At 50.0% G+C, this 16,736-nt stretch overlaps 1 protein-coding gene across 1 annotated transcript in view; it reads left to right on the top strand.

Annotated features, from left to right (window-relative positions):
* The window catches only part of Ndrg1 (N-myc downstream regulated 1), a 47,982-nt gene that overhangs the window by 17,356 nt on the left and 13,890 nt on the right, over positions 1–16,736 (top strand). The window contains exons 4-8 of the mRNA XM_006980319.4: positions 8,509–8,614; positions 10,486–10,606; positions 13,354–13,416; positions 14,129–14,189; positions 15,455–15,541. Of these exons, the coding sequence (XP_006980381.1) occupies positions 8,509–8,614; positions 10,486–10,606; positions 13,354–13,416; positions 14,129–14,189; positions 15,455–15,541 (438 nt within the window). The remainder of the gene's footprint in view (positions 1–8,508; positions 8,615–10,485; positions 10,607–13,353; positions 13,417–14,128; positions 14,190–15,454; positions 15,542–16,736) is intronic.

The following is a 16,736-nucleotide window of genomic DNA, read 5'->3' as shown; positions in this document are numbered from 1 at the left end:
GCATGTCCCTTTGCTAAATGCTCTCTGGATCCTTTAGTGTGCCAGCTGGAGGCTGCTAGCCTACAGTGCTTCAGGAAGGATACAGTTGGATCTGGTCCTGCTGGGACAGCTGTCCTCAGAGGATGACGGCTCTGTCTATAAGTTTGATGAGTGGGGCTTGGGGCACTGTGTGGGATTTGAACTTATTTCCTTTGACTACAATTCTGGAATTCAAGATGATCAAAATTGGCAGGTGCCTTTGAGATGGCCCGGCCCTGCCCTACTGCTCTAGATGAATCTGTCTAGGCCAGTGGATGTACCAGGGCTTCCGTACTAGGTCACACACAGTGTTATCTGTCTTTGCAGGGAGATCTGTGTGAAGATGCCCAGGGGTGCTATTGGGATAGTCCTAAGGTTAAGTCTAGGCTGAATCCTGAAAACACAATAGTCCAGGAAGGTTGTAGAGTTGAAAGGGCTGACTTCTGAACACAGAGTGTCTTCTGGAAACCGCTCTGTGCTTTCCCCAAACAGCCATATGTGAGTCTCACGACACTGCTAAGGGCAATGCATCGGCCCACTTTGTGTTAACATCTAAGATACAACTCCAGGGAAGTCACGCGATGATGAGATGGGTGCTTAAGCTGACTCAGTTCCTGCATCCTGAGCCAGGGTCTCCTTTCCAAGTAGTTTGGGGGGTTGGGGGGGTGGGGGAGCTCAGGTCCACTCTGTCTCTACCCTGTCACTTCTGGCTCCAGGCTGGTTGGCCGGCTTTTGCTGTTAAGTCCTCAGTTGGCTAATGTCTTCTACCTAGGCCCTGCGCTTGTGAAAATGGCTTCATCTAGTTTGGTTGCCATGGGAATATGTTAGTGCACACAGAGCACTCTGGAAAATGAACAGCTGTTCCCTTCAGGGCGTCCTGGAGGGTAGAGGGCCAGACAGGGTGGCTGGCCTTGGGGAATCCTGAGTCCGGTTCCTACTTCCTTGTTTCAAGGGAGCAAGTCAGGCTGGAGGCTGTGTCTCTGCCCTTCTGTTGCAAGCCCATTAGCTTATGGGAACATCCAACAAGCAGCCATCTTGGGCTAAGTTCTTTCTCTCTACACCCTTGTTTCTTGTTTTCATTCCTCATGGCTAGAGGGGGCAGAACTCCCACAGAAGGCTGAGAGTTCATAATCTCCCATTTCCTGTCCTTTTCCTTTTCCTGGTCTTACTTCCCAGAGAAGCTTCTGGTATTCAGAAACCCCACACATGTGGATGGATGTGGCATGCCACCTGCCTGCTCTGGGGTTTCCTAGAAATATCCCCCTGGAACAGTAAAGGCAAGCTGTCTAGGCTGAGGCTTAGAGCTGTGCGGACATGTCTGCCCCAGGCCAGGATCTGTCAGGCTGACCCAGGTAGACCTTCCTCTGGGGACTGGAGAGCCATGGACAGAAGGCCCCTGTCTTTGGTTCCCTGCTTCTCTTCACCAACGCTTAGTTCTAATCATGAAACAAGGGGATGGGTCACTACCACAGAGGGTATGGCCAGCCTTTCATCCATGTATCTTGATCCTATGCTCAGACCACTGTGCTTCTCTACCATCTTGTGGGTAGCCACTGATCACTCCTTTTTCTTTTCCCTGTCCCAAGAACATTCTTCCCCTGTCTGCCCTCCTTGGGGACTCTGGCTTTCCACTGTGACCTTAGGTGTTTTCTGTGACCTGGGCTGACCCAATGTCCAAACAACTGTGACCTATAGCTTCTCTTCTCCGTCCCTGTAGGATGGTGATACAAAGGGTGGTGGAGCCTTGGGTCCTTATAGTCTCATCCCCCAGTGTCCCCACTGTGGTGTGGCTTGACTCCAGGCTTGCTGGCCTGGGGGAGGGGCGGTCCATACCACTAGCTGCCTTGGAATCTGGGAGAGTGCCATCCTCTGGTGTCTGCCCAGGCCCTTCAGGGAAGAGTGAGATTATGGCGGTTGCAGTTGCTGGTGTCTAGAGTCCTAGATTATCCCGACAGTGACTTAAGCCATCTGTCTCCCCAGTAATCACCTCTCCAGCAGTTAAACAACCAACATGGAGAGAGGTAGCAATGTGAAAAGCACTTCTGGGTCTTAGTTGTGGGTGGCAGCCTGGGGAGAAGCAGGCTTGCCATGACCCCTGTTATGATTAGCTTTAGCTGTCATCTTGGAATTATCTGGGAAGAGAATCTCATGCTATTCTATGAGCATGTCTGCGGCGGATTGTCTCCATTGCTAATTGATGTAGAAGAGTCCAGTGCATAGTGGGTGGCACCATTCCCTAGGCAGGTAGTTCTGAGCTATATAAGAAAGCTAGCTAAGCCGGGCAGTGGTGGCGCACGCCTTTAATCCCAGCACTCGGGAGGCAGAGCCAGGTGGATCTCTGTGAGTTCGAGGCCAGCCTGGGCTACCAAGTGAGCTCCAGGAAAGGCACAAAGCTATGCAGAGAAACCCTGTCTCGAAAAAAAAAAAACAAAAACAAAAAAAAAAAAACAAAAAAACAAAAAAAAAAAAAAAAGAAAGCTAGCTAAGTGCAAACCGACCTGCCAGCTGGCAAGTCGTATCTTCTGTGTTTCCCACCGTACTTCTGTGGCTGTGGCCTAAGTTTCTTGGCAGTAGCGGTGTGTGGAAGTGCAAACAGGCCTGCCTTCAAGTTTCTGTCTTGACTTCCCTCAATGACGGACTGTAATGTGGAGTTGTAAACTGAAGTCAACCCTCTCCTTCCTAAGCTGCTTTTGGTCAGGGTATTTATCACAGCGCAAATGAAACCAGAGCAGACCCAGGCTTACGGTTAAGGGCAGGGATTCTCAGCTATGGCTGATAACGTGTAACAACGACACCTAACGGACGTGCACGTAGATGAATAGCCCTCACACCACAGTTCCCTAAACAAGCATGGTTCCTGTTTATAATTAGCAGGAGATGAATGCCACTCAGCCCCAGATTTCCTCCATCTTCCCACTCCATCATTCCAAATGTGTAGCTTTTGTCCTCGTGTTTAATAACGTAGCTGCGGAATCCCCGAGCATCCCGTACATGGTCCAGATAGGAAACAGGTGAAAGGGCAAGAGGGAAAGATATATACAAAAAAAGTCCCAATATTGACCTGTTAGCTTTAAAAGTCTCCAGGAATGTGAAAGAATTCTACTGGCATTTCTTTTGCTGGAGTAGTCTTTCCTGACCATCCGTGGACACAGAAGACACACAGGACAAAGGAGAGATTGGCTAGACATAGTCACGTTGGTGCACAATGGGGATTCCCACGTAAATCAGACGCTCCCCATCTCAGGGTCCAGAAGAGAGTCTGTTGCAGTGTTCAACCTCTCAGACAGAGGTATGTTTCTTTGGAGGTGTCCCCAAGTGTCATTCCTTACTTGCAGGAAGTATGAACTAGGGGCAAGAGCATGTCTGTTTGCTGGCTTATTGGCCATATGGGTCATTCATTGAACTCTTAAGTATCCAGTCTGGGCTGGACCCTCTCTGTCTCAGGGCCAGGACTTCTCTCTGGAAGTCCCAGGCTGGTCTGGTTATGTAGCTATGCTGTGAATGGGTAGCCCTGATGGTAGCATGTACAGCTGAGAGAACAAGGGTGTGTGTTTGTGTGTGTTGTGGGCATGGTGTGGTAGGAAAGGCCTCTCTAGGCAGATGGGGCTTATGTTGAGACCTTTCTGTGTCCGATGCCCTGTGCACAAAGGCACATGTGTATGTGTGTGTCCTGAAGTGAGGGCAGGTGTGTGTCCTGCAGTGAGGACGGGTGTGTTGAGAACAGGTGTGTGTCCTGCAGTGAGGGCGGGTGTGTTGGGGACAGGTGTGTGTTCTGCAGTGAGGACCGGTGTGTTGAGGACAGGTGTGCACACTTTAGCAGGATGACAAGAACAGGTATTAGTTACTCTCAGTTCCACGTGCTAGTGTAACCATACACAGGTTCAAGCTGCTGGGAAGAGAAACAGGGACCCAGTATGCAGGTGGTCCCCAGGGGGTCACAGGATGTGTTGCTTACTGCTTTCCTAAACTTCTTCATCTGCACAAAGTAGAGAATGGACCTTCAGAGACCAGGCTTTGAACCTGGGCTGTCTAAATCCAAGATTAGGTCAAACACTGTGCCACCATCTTAGCTGTGTGACTTCAGGCACGTGACTTGACCTCTCTGAGCCTCCCTCGGCTTCCTCATCTATGCGGGATGGTAGTCGTTAGGTAGTGGAGTCCCATGGATCCCATGAGAACATGTGAAGAAGCTCCAGGTGGGGTCTGCAGTAGGATGGAGTGATTGCAGCGGTCCTTGCTGACACCTTCATAAGCCACCCCGCCCCTAAGAAAGGTAGTTTCTAGACTTTTCAGAGCAAGTGAGAGATGGGATTTGTCTCCCGTCTTCCTGACTGTATGACCTCTGAGATGGGTCTTTTGCTCTCTTATCTCTGGACCTGCTGTAGCATTGAGTGTGAGGCTGTAGAGCTGGAGGAGCAAAAGACAGGTTCCCATAGCATCCCAGCCAGAGATGTCGCCTGAAGACTCCCAGCACAGGGGATTGTCTGCTGTCGGGCACCAGGACAGGGAAAGCAGCACGCAGTTCCGATGTCCCTGCAGCCCTGAGCCCTGCTTTGCACAGACATCGTCCCTGTAGAACAGGACGCTACACCCGGGCAGCACTTCTTTCTTGGGTAGAGGGGCGACCCTTCGAGTTGAAATTACAGTCTGTAAGGCTTCTAAAGAGGAGAGCCAAAGCCAGATGTGCATCTCCATCCCTTAGCTGCTCTCAGTGGTAGCTAAGGGCTAAGGGTCCCCTCTGCCTGGTGTGTCCCAACTCCCCTTGCCCTCACGTCACTGTTGCTAAGGCTCCTGGGTTGGGAGCATGCTGTCCCTTCGTAGAGGAGAGGCCCCAAAGGCTCGTCACATGGGACAAGGGTTTGAAGAGTAGGATCCGCAGGGAGGCTGGTTTGGCCTATTTTTAGAAGGAGCCATGTGGGTCAGCCCCGAGGACAATGAAGAATGTGGCCCCACAATGGACCATTGTTTCCATGGTGGCTGCGGGGCCAGCAGATGACCCGTGTCCCGTGGGGCTGCGCTGTTGCTCCTGTCCTATGGATTTTTCCAGAGCTTGCTCTGGGCAGGAAAGAAGTGCTGAGACTGAAGGGAAAGAGGAGAGGGAGGCAGGGCTGGACTCGATGTTCCATGCGGGGGCGGGGAGGGACTTGTTTTGGGGGCGATAAGGCATAGAGATCAGGAGGCCCCTGTGCTGGGGGCTCAAGGAGCTAGGTGTCCCTGCCTGTGCATGCCAGTGCCTACCTATCCCTGGTTGTATCTTCTGGTGCCTGCCTGTGTCTGCCTGTACCTGGCTGTGCCTGCCTGTGCCTGCGCCAATGCCTGCCTGAGCCTGTGCCAATGCTTGCCTGTGCTTGCGGTTTCATCATTCCCTCATAGACACTGCCACAGGTTAAAATTCTTATTCTGCAGAGTGGAGAGGAGAGGGCTCTGGGCTTGCCTGCTGCAAAAGTGTTCAGGGTTAGGACCCTCTGCCCCTCTCTGCCTTGGTGGGGACAGGGCCAGCTCTTGAGTGTCTGTGTACTCATGGGTGTTTGAGACGGTGTGTAGCCCAGGCTGTCTTCAAACTCTCCATCCTCCTGATTTATCCTCTTCAGTGTTGGTGTTACAGATGTGCATGACCACAGCCACCTAGGGCGAGGCCTTGGTGAGATGCAGCGCTGGGGATGTAGCTCGGGGAACTTGCCCAGGGGGTGCGAGGTCCTTGGTTCCACCTCCCGTGTGTACAACTAGCAAAAAAAAAAAAAAAAAAAAAAAGAAAACAGCAGTCAGACACTGTACTCTGGAGGTGAGACCCTGGAATGAGGGCCCGTTCTTTCTGTTTTGTACTGGTGAATCCTTGCACACTCCTTTACTAGTACACCCATGTGTGCTGATGCGCTTAGTACATTCATGTGCACTGCTGTTCAGAGACATCTGTGTGCACTGCTCTACTTAAAACTAGCACATCCGTGTCTGTGTGCAGTGTTGTAATGGTATGATATTTATGTGTGCTGCTTTACCAACCAATCTATGAGCACTGCAATTCCAGTACATCCGTGTGCACCACGTTAGTCACACGTCTGTGCTTGCTGCTGTATTTGTACATCCATGTGCACTGTTGTGCTAGTTCACCCAGAGGCATTACCCCCCTGCTACAAACATGTGTGCTGCTATTTCAGTACACTCACGTTCTCTGTTGTACATGCATGAACATCTGTGCTCCATTAGTGCCCCAGTCAGGGAATCCCTGTCCCTATGGGCTTCACAGCCTTATTCTGGTCAAAGTCTTACAGGAAGGAGGCTGCTCCCAAGGCAGTTTAGGGTGACTTCCCAGACCATAGCTCCTGAGTGAGTGGCTCCCTCATCCCTTATCCTCTCACATTCGACCATAGGTGCCACTCTTGTCTCTTGTCTCCCACCTCAGGAGACTTGTATGGGTCCCAGATTCTGGGAGAAGATTGGTGGCACCTGGAATTTTCAGTGTCCTACTTTAATCTCACGTCTGTGGCAAGCTGATCCACAGTGGCCTTCTGAGGTGCAAGCGGGCTCTGGTATTTCCAACCTCTGTGAGTGGAGTGACAGGTTCAGGAAAGCACAGCTGGTGGATTGGTGCACCTGCCTCTGCGTCCCCTGCCTGACTCTGACCACCAGTGGTGGATGGAGGTGCCACATAGCACAGGGCTCTTGCCAGAGATGATCTGGAGAGAAATGGTCCAGCTACAAGAAAGGCCTCAGTGTCTCCAGCTGACCTGGGGAGGGCAGCCAAGAGTCAACCATATCAGAGGAGGATGCTGTTGCTCTCAGATGAGGAAATTGGCTCCTGGGAGATGTGTGTCTTGGGGTCCTCAGAAGCCTTGATTGACAGCAAAGAGGACAGGCAGCATGGGACAAAGGCAGGGTCACAGAAGGTCATAGAGGCTCACAACTATCTACATGGGAGGTTCAGATGACAATGACCAGGAAGTAATAAGCCTTGTGGTAATACGATGGCTGCTAGGTAAGCTTTGCTAGGTCAAGCCCAATCCACTCCCACAGTGATGGAGTCTGGCTGTGGTTGGTATCACCTAATATTACATGACATTTGAGAAGTGCAGTGGAGGAATTGACCTCAGCCTGTGAAACAGTGGGAAGATCAGCCCACAGGGAGCTGAGGACGCGGAGCTAAGGTGGAGCCTGTCTTTCTAAGGGTAGAAGAAAGATGGACATGCTCCTTGCTTTTATGAGGGTGTATGAGGAGGACTGTGGATTACTAAAAAGTGGCCTCAGAGTGGAGCAGGAGAGAGAAAGGATTTAGGTGGATCATTGCAGGTTCCCTGGTCAGTCCAGAATGGGAAGTAGTTAGCCCACCACACTGACAGCCCCAGGAGGTGGATGACATGCTGAGGCTTCTACCTTCTTTCTGCCTTTATCAGCCCTGGGATGATGGTTTGATGCAGGCAGACCTTTGCCTTGTGGTAATATGATGGCTGCTAGGTAAGCTTTGCTAGGTCAAGCCCAGTCCACTTCTGCAGTGATGGAGGCTGGCTCTAATATTGGTTGGTATCACCTAATATTACATGACATTTGAGAATTGCAATGGGGGAATTGACCTCAGCCTGTGAAACAGGAGAGGTGAATGTCAACAGATACTGGAGTCAAGGGAGCCTCTCTCTCTCTCTCTCTCTCTCTCTCTCTCTCTCTCTCTCTCTCTCTCTCTCTCTCTCTGTGTGTGTGTGTGTGTGTGTGTCTGTGTGTGTGTCTGTGTGTGTCTATTATCATCATGCAAGCAGCATGGCAGCACATATGGTGCTGGAGCAGTAGCTGAGAGCTATATCCTTATCCACAGGCCAAGGAATCAGGACAGGGAGTGGGGGAGAAGAAAGAGGAACACTGGGCCAGGTGTGGGCATTGGAAACCTCAAAGCCCACCCCCAGTGACACACTTTCCCAACAAGGCCTTTGCTCCTAATTTTTGAATTCTAATCCTATTGAAGAGTTCCATTCCCTGCTGATTAAGCATTCAAATATAAGAGCCTACGAGGCAGGTGGGGGGGGGAAGGGGGGCATTCTTACTCAAAATACCGCATTGTGTGTTCCCACAGGAAATGGAGGTTGTCCTTTGAAATGGGGAGTGACTTCTAGGAAGCCTCAAATAAGCAAATATTTATTGCCCATAGGATAGGTGAGGCACAGGAGCAGGAAATCGAGGAAGCTCATACCAGATACAGAAAACAAAGTATTTTTCAGGGAGTGTGGCTGCGTCCACCTGTCCCTGGAGTGTAGGGACAGTGTAGGGCACAACAGGCCAGGGCCCTGTCTTCTGCCTCCTGACACAGCTTTCCTCTCCCTTCCCTTCCTCCTTTGGCCCCAGACATCTGTTGTCGCCAGGGCAGAGCTCTGGGGACCAAAGGCAGTGTGGGCTTGAGGCATCCCTAGAGCACAGTTCGGGACATGGCAGCTGTCCACAGTCCGTGAATCAGTCACACTGCTGCTGTGAACCCCATGTGACGGGCTTCTGTCTGTGATCTCTCCTCAGGAGCAGGACATTGAGACCCTACATGGCTCCCTGCATGTCACACTGTGTGGGACCCCCAAGGGCAACCGTCCAGTCATCCTCACCTATCACGACATCGGCATGAACCGTAAGTTTGGAGAGTCCAGTCACTTGGGTGGGGGTCAGGGGAAATGCCAGCTAGGGAGGGCTAAAGGAAGTCAGCAGCTCTTTCTGTTTGGGGGACATCTTAGAGATATTCCAGAGGGAACTCCTGCCTCAGCCTGGAAAAAACCTGAATCACACTGTGTGTGGTTCAGTGCTATTAGTACCAGATGCTCTGGGGACAGGAAGCAAGTGCCTCTGCCGCCTAACAACTTGTTAGAGGGACTTAAACATGAATACATGCAACAGCCTTTCCTATCACTCCAGAGATGAGCAGCCAGCAGCACCAACAGCTTTAGGACATTATAGTCACTCTGAAAAGAAGCCTTGATCCCTTCCTCTGCTGCCCTGATCTTCCACACTCCCCAGCCCTGCCGAGGACACTCTCTTTCCTTCTGTATGTCTCTAGCCTGTCATATAAGCGCACCCTTTCCGTGTGTGGTCCTTCCTGATTGGCTCATGACTGGCTTTGTCTATGTTTTCAAGATTTGTATTTGTTGTAGCCTTTGGCACTATTTCACTTCTTTGATGGTGAATAGGATCCTACTGAATGGAAACCACACTTATTCATACATATTTCTCCAACAAACATTGTGGTCAGGCCTGTCACAGCAATACCCCACTCCCAGTACCAACTTCCTTCCTAGGCATTGTTCTATGGCTGTGAAGAGACACCACGACCAAGGCAATGCTTGTAAAAGAAAGCATTTAATGAGGGGCTTGCTTACAGTTTTAGAGGTTTGGTGCATGGTCATGGCAGAGAGCATGGAGGCAGGCAGGTGTGGTGCTGGGGAAGTAGCTCAGAGCTACATCCTGATCTGCAAGTGGGAAGAGGGGGAGACTACATGGCTGCATGGCATGGGCTTCTGAAACCTCCAAGCCCACACCTCCAGTGACACACTCCTTCCAACAAGGCTACCCAACTCCAACAAGGCTACTCCCAATTCTTCTAAATCTTTTTAAACAGTGCCAGCTTCTGATGACTAAGCGCTCAAATACATGAGCCTATGAGGTCATTTTTGTTCAAACCACCACTCTAGGGGATGGATACTTGGGCTTTTTGGACTTAAGTGTTTTATACACAGTGTTGTAGTGAATGCTGACACATTGGGTTTTTAAGATGACAGGAAGTAAACCAGACTTGATGACTTATGCTTGTCATCCTAGCATTTGGGAAGCTGAGGCCGGGGAATTGCTCTGAGTTGGAGACCAACCTAGACTACATAGTAAATTACAGGTCAGCCTGAGCTACAGAAAACAAGAAAAGCCAGGTGTGGTGGTATTTGGTCCACCCGTCTCTGGTCCTAGCACTTGTGAGAGGAGGCAGAAAATCAGGAGTTCAAGGACAGCCTCAACTACACAGGTGACTGGTTTTGCCTCAGCCGCCTAGCAAGTGAGAAGCTCATTCTAGGAGACACAGGTGGACACTTCTTGTTTGAAAACTATGTGTGCCTTGAAAGGTGTCCCAGATTTTACAGCCTGAAAGTCCCAGAGAAATGGATATGCCTTGTACTGTCCCCATGGCCATCTTGCCAGAGAGGAGGAATCAAGGAGCTTAGGGATCAGTTCTACCCTGTACCAGATCTTACCTCCGACTTCTACCTGCTTCTGTCTCCAGAGGGAGTCCTGGGGGTGGGGTGGGCAGACTTGTACTCTTTCTTTTGAGATAGGGTTTCCCTATGTGAACCTGTCTAGTGTAACTGGTCTAGAACACTCTGTGTGTAGACCAGGTTAGCCTCGAACTCACAGAGATGCACCCACTAGGGAGCTCCTCCCAGCTGCTGCTGGGTGAAGGAATAATGAGTGTACTTTACTGCCAGCCCCCCCTCCTAACCTCTTTCTCATGTCTTCCTGCAGACAAGACCTGCTATAACCCCCTCTTCAACTCAGAGGACATGCAGGAGATCACACAACATTTTGCTGTCTGCCATGTGGATGCCCCTGGTCAACAGGATGGTGCCCCTTCCTTCCCAGTGGGGTAAGATCAGAGACCTTCACCCCAGGAGCTGGTGGGGTGCAGGTGGGGTGGGGGATGTCAATCATCATAAAATAAAAATTAGCCACGGTAATACTAGATCTACTATTTCTAAGATGGGCCTGGTGGTGCATACCGGGAATCCCAGCACTTGGGAAGCTGAGGCAGGAGGATCGCTAGTTTGAGGTCAGCTTGGGCTCATTGCAAAACCATCTCCAAATAAGTTTTTAAAACCGAAAGAAGAAAACCCAAGAGAACATATTTTATTTCAGTGTTTTTTTTTTTATGGCTACATATGTGTATAAAATAACAGTTACCCTTTAACTTGTTTCCTTTTCCATTGTGTATGTGTGTTGAGCTTTCATGTGTGTAGACATGTTTATATGGGTGTGGGTGAATCTGCATTGATGTGTAGATACGCAAAGATGATGTGGGGAATCACCCCGAATCACTGTCTGCTTTACTCATTGAGGCAGGGTCTCTCAATCAAACCCAGAGTTCACTGATAATGGTTAGCCTTACTAGCTTCTTTGCTTTAGGGATGCCCGATCTCCATCTTCTGTAGCTGGAATAACAGTCAGGCCACCGCACCTGCTGAGCATTTCCATAGGCTCTCAGAATCCAAACCCTGCTCCTCATGCTTGGGTGGGAAGAGCTTAAACTGCTGAGCCGTCTTCCTAGCCTTAAATAGCTATTTAAATAGTTAAATAGCAGTGTCTTTAAGAGTACATTGCAACATTGTTAGTGTGTGGCTGCCATCTTTCTGAGGACTTCTTCCTATCTCAAGCTGATAGATACTGTGTCCAGTAAACCCTGACTCCACATTCCAACTAGGCTAACTTGAGACAGTGTATTTCACCTGTTCAGGGCAAGGCTGGAAATAGCCCCGCCACGACCAACTAGGCAGCAGAGAAAACCTAGAACAGAAAAAAGAAAAAGGGAGGGAGGGACCTGACTGCTGCCACGCTTCCCCAATGACAAATTTTCACTTAATCCTTACCTGTGGCTGGAGTTATTAGCTTATTCTTCGTGAAGACACCGAGGCACAGAGGGCGCTTCAGAGCTTATGAAAGGCCACAGGATGGGGATGGAGGGCTGGGCTTCCACTCTGGTCTGCCTATGGGAGGCTCTGTCAGGGGGAATCAGGGTCCCTTGCCCAGGGTTCTCACCCAGCTGTGCATCTCTCGTAGTCTTTTGGTTTTCCAAAGCAGATATAGAGGTTGGACTTGCCTATTCTCAACAATATGTCATCCAGGAGGCCCACCTGAGAGGTCTCCTCCAACATGGATGCTGTATGGAACATGCAGGAGCAGCCTTTTCCCTGAGTTTACAGGCTTCCCAGGGTGCCCTCTTAGCATTGACAGACACATATCCTGTTTATCACTGGTCCCAGTTCTTAACTAATGACTTTCATTATCAATTATTTAATAACCTAATTAATAATTTTTTCCTTCAGGGACAGGCACAGGCATAAAGTACTTGTTCAACAATGGGGTACAGTTAACTGTTGTTAAACAGCTGACAAAATCAGGACTCTCTCCACTACGTCAGCTTGGACAACTGTCTGAGAAATGAGGGTGTCATACATAGGCTCTTACTCCCCAAGTGAAGTCTCATGATGCTTCTAGACCTGACTTCCCCAGAGTAATATATGAAGTTTACCTGCAGTAAGATGTGGGGTGTGTGCCCCCCAAGTTTACCAGGCAACTTCAATGTAGAACACTGTTGGGATAGGATGTGGCTTCCTCCCGCTCTCTAGAGTTGGGACTAGGCGATACTCCTTTTCTTGGGGCCATCAAAACAAGATTGGGGATCAATGGCTGTCTCCTTCTTTTTGGAATCTACTTCCTGCTTGGGAATCTGCCACTCTTTTCTAGTATACCTAGCCCCAGGAAGATGACAGGAAACAGAATCCTTTATAGTTAGGTGGCTTTTCCATTTTGTACTTGAGAGACTCAGGCTCCATGCTGAGGTACGACCACTCCAAAAGCAGTCCCATATTTTTGCTCCCCCCTCTCCTTCTCCTAAAACTGTTTCCAGTTAAGTAAAGCCACACCATCTAGGCTCCTTCCAGCTCTTTTAGGGTCCTCCATATACGTTCCCTGTCTAGGATCCATCCCCCATTGGGCTCTGGCACTGTCTCAGCATCATTTCCTCTAGGAAGCACTTCCTGACCACTTGAACAGAGTGGATCCCTTTGCTGGCATGTCCTCCCAGCACCCATGTCCTCCCTGGTGTCCTTTCCTAGCTCACGTCACCCATGACACTCTTTTCTGCTGACTCATGAGTCTCTTACTGTCTATCTGCTAGGCTGCCATAGGCTCCTTTCCTCACAGAGAACCTGACCTCTGTACCCAACCCATGAACTACTTCATGGGTTCAGATTCTTCACACTTGTTCTAGATCCTTCTTCCTGAGGTCACAGTTGTGAAATGCCATGTGATCTGTGTCATATCGGTTCCCAGCTCATCAGAGATAGGATAGATCTTCTGCTTAGCCACTTTGTGAGTCTAGATGGCCAAGGAGCTCCCAAGTAGCTGAGAAGAGTCGTGTAGGATCAGGACAGAGGAAGCTGCAGGATTAGGGTGCGGTGTCCTCAGACAGTGGATGCCGAGGTGTGATATGTCATGTTTGTGTTGCTCTGTGGAGGGGACAGCTGGTGTCTGGGCTTTCAGAATATCCTGGTATGGATAACTTGTTTCTTCGAGGGGTCTGGGTTCTCAAGATCTGCCTTGCCATGTCTCCCACAGGTACATGTACCCCTCAATGGATCAGCTGGCTGAAATGCTTCCTGGAGTCCTTCACCAGTTTGGGTAAGAGCGAGGGAGTCTCTTCTAAGGTTGTCAGCTTGGTCAGCAGGGCAGCTGCCGGCCTCCTTCTCTTCCTTGGACTGACCACTAAAATGCAGGTCAGAGTTCTCAGATGAGTCCAGAAAGGAGCTTGCTGCAGCTTGTACCCACTGTTTCCCCCAGCTTGGCCCCCGCTCTGTGTCCCTTGACTGTAGTCTTGCTTCTTGAGTGGCCCCAATGCCCACTCTGTCCTTGCCCTCTGATCCCATGGAACATTCTGGAATGGTGGGAGCTTGGCTTCTCTCTCCAGACTCTCCTGCTGCCCTGGCAAGCTCCCTTTTTTTTCTCACTGCAGCCTCGCCTAGGGTTAAACCCCATGGTTCTGGCCCAATTTGTTCTCATTCCGAGTTTTAGCATCCAGACTAAAGCTTGTGAGTGGGGTGAGGTAACCATCATCTTAATGGACCTTCCTGTAAACGCTAGGCATCTCAGAGCCTTGGCCAGCTGCAGCAAGGGGAAAAGGAACAAGAGGGATGAGGCTCCCAAGGTCACAGCTCTGGACTTGGAGGGCACATCAGTGCAACCTGCCTCTCATGGCATGGGCGAACTTGTTGGCATTCTCAGCAAAGATATCTAAGGGGCGGAGCTCTTAGGAGTAGGTGAGGGCAGTTTATTGGGGTAGGCAGGGGCTCCATCACATCTCCCTTTGGTGACCTGAATGTTCCTTTGTTTCTAGGCTCAAGAGTGTCATTGGCATGGGGACAGGAGCTGGTGCCTACATCCTGACCCGCTTTGCAGTAAGTTCCTCTACAATTTGTAAAATTGCATTTAAAAAAAATTACTTAGGGGCTAGGGAGCTAGCTTAGTAGGAAAGAATGTTGCTATGCAGGCATGGAGACTTGAGGACTGGAGTTCGAATCCCCAGAACCCATGTGAAAGATAGGCGTGGCTGTAGGTGCCTGTAACCTCAGCATGGGTATGGGGTAGAGATAGGTGGAGACTCTGGAGAGGTGTCTGGCCAGCAAGCCTAGCCTAAAAGACGAGCTTCCTATTTGATGAGAGACCCTGTCTCAAAGGAACACAGTGGAGAGCAACAGAGATAAACACCTGTGCCTTGCCCTGGCTTCTGCATGATTATGCTGGGTGTGTATACTTGCACACTCATGTATGTGGCACTCACACAGACACACACATAAATAAATAAATGAAATTTGAGAAGCATCAAAAAACCCACTTCCATTTCCCCAGCAAGAGGCACTAGGGCCTCTTGTGGCATGTGCTACATGGGTACCTGTTCTTGTGTTCTCATGCATTCATACTAACAGCTTTGGTTTTTCTGGAGCTGAAATGCCACAGTAGACAGGGCGTTTGGTCACCGGTCTTATTCACTGAGCAGGAAATGTGGATGGCTTCGCACTCACAGCATCCTCTGATCCTGCAATGTTTTATCTCAGAATTTCGTGACCCAGGTCCCCTGGGATCCTAATGGAGTCTAAATAAGAGTCAGCCACATGAGAATGTGGCAGTGCCCATTGCCAGCACTGTGGGTATCCTTTCATGCCTTTGCCAATTACCTTAAAGTGACTCATGTCCTTCAACCCAAGGTATTTTGATGCCTGCTAAAGTGCAGTGCCTCGATGATGCTCAGACATACCGTCAAAGTGCAAATCAGCTTGGGCATCAGCTTCAAGTAGATGCTGGGATGGTCTTGGAGTCCTAAATACATAGGCATTCCAGATAACAGAGTCACAGGGCATTTCTGGGACCTTCTCACTTAGCGTGGCTTGGCCATTGCACCGTTGGGCATCTGGGGAAGCGGAGGCTCTGTGAGGTGAAGGGACTTGATCAGCAGGTCCTCCAAGTGTGAGTGTGTTCTTTCTTCTTCTATGGCTTCTTCCTCCTGCTCTTCTGAGGACCTCATCCACTTTTGACCAAGCCTCAGTTCTGCTCTGACTGTGTCAGGGAGCCATTAACAGCGGCTGCAAGGTTCTCCTATGATTGGCTTCAAGGCCTCAATAGTTTTATCTCTTGGTTGTATCTCACATTGTGTCTCCAATTACAGCTCAACAACCCTGAGATGGTGGAGGGCCTCGTGCTCATGAATGTGAACCCCTGTGCTGAAGGCTGGATGGACTGGGCAGCCTCCAAGGTGAGACTGGGCAGGGCAGGCAGATGGGGTCACAGCCTCCCCCACCAGGAGAGCACCTTCTGGGCCCCACTTTTCTATTTCCCTACTGCCCAAGAGAACAACCTTCCTTAGCTCTGTTTAACTGCACAGAGAGCAACCTTCCTCAGCTTTGTTTAGGCTAGCAACCATTTGCTGCTCAGAAGGTCTAAGTCACTCTGCCCTGGCTGCTTGATCCTGTTGATTTTTGTTTTTAAGTGATGATTGCTTTCCTTTTTTTTCTGTAAAGTCCCCAGCATCTGCCAAGGATAGGGAGAAATGTCTGATCAGGGTGGGACAAAGCTGCTCAGGCTGGAGTGATTGCTCTCTCATTTGGAATGGTGGTTTTGTTAGTTTGGGCAGCTGCTGGGGAAGAGGGCACGACCCTTACCCACCCCCTTCCTGTCTGCAAGATGCTGGGATTCTTCCTGAAGCATGGATAGGCCTGTCCCTGCCTGTAAGGCAGTCAGGAGCAAAGCATCCTCCCTGGTTTTTATTTTATTTTCCAGCTGAGAAAGGGACATTCCATTTAGGTCCACTTGGATGCTGCTCAGCTGTTCTGAGCCCAGCAGGGAGGGCTGGGGCACTGGCCTCCGGCCGAGATATGCTTTGGTTTTAATGAATTCCCCATGTCTGTCCCTCTGGCCTTGAAGGGCAACCTGCGTATCCTTTGGTATGCCAGACGTGAATGTCAGAGCCTGGGATACCTGGCTGCCTTATCGGATCCTTACTGTGGGAGTCCTCTTATATCCTGATGACATGGGTTTTAACACCTCCAGTTATAGATGAGAGACGCCTTCAGCCAGCCCAGTGCTCAGCAGCTGCAGGTAGCCATTAGGCCAGTCCAGGACCGCAGGTCAAATGCTCAAATTCCTTAACCATCTCTACCCAATCAGGGCTACCTGTGGTATTTGCCGTATCTGTAGAGCACCTACAGTGTACGTATAGCATTTATACAGTTCCTGTTGTGTAAACTAGTGGTTTGGATTTTATGTCATGATCTGAACATTTATTGAGCACCATCTGCATACTGCTATGTTTTCAGATCCTGCTGTATACAGTCGTTTGGGAGGTGGTGTGGGAAGTAATTAATGAATTCAAAGACTTCATAGACGAGAAACTGGGATGGAGAGGAGAAACTAGGAGATGGTGAAGGAGTAGTTGGGGCTGAGTGGACCCT

This window comes from Peromyscus maniculatus, chromosome 20 (assembly GCF_049852395.1).
Source record: "Peromyscus maniculatus bairdii isolate BWxNUB_F1_BW_parent chromosome 20, HU_Pman_BW_mat_3.1, whole genome shotgun sequence".
NCBI lineage: Eukaryota > Metazoa > Chordata > Mammalia > Rodentia > Cricetidae > Peromyscus > Peromyscus maniculatus.
Note: the sequence above shows the minus strand (reverse complement) of the source record. Positions and strands in the feature narration are given on the sequence as shown.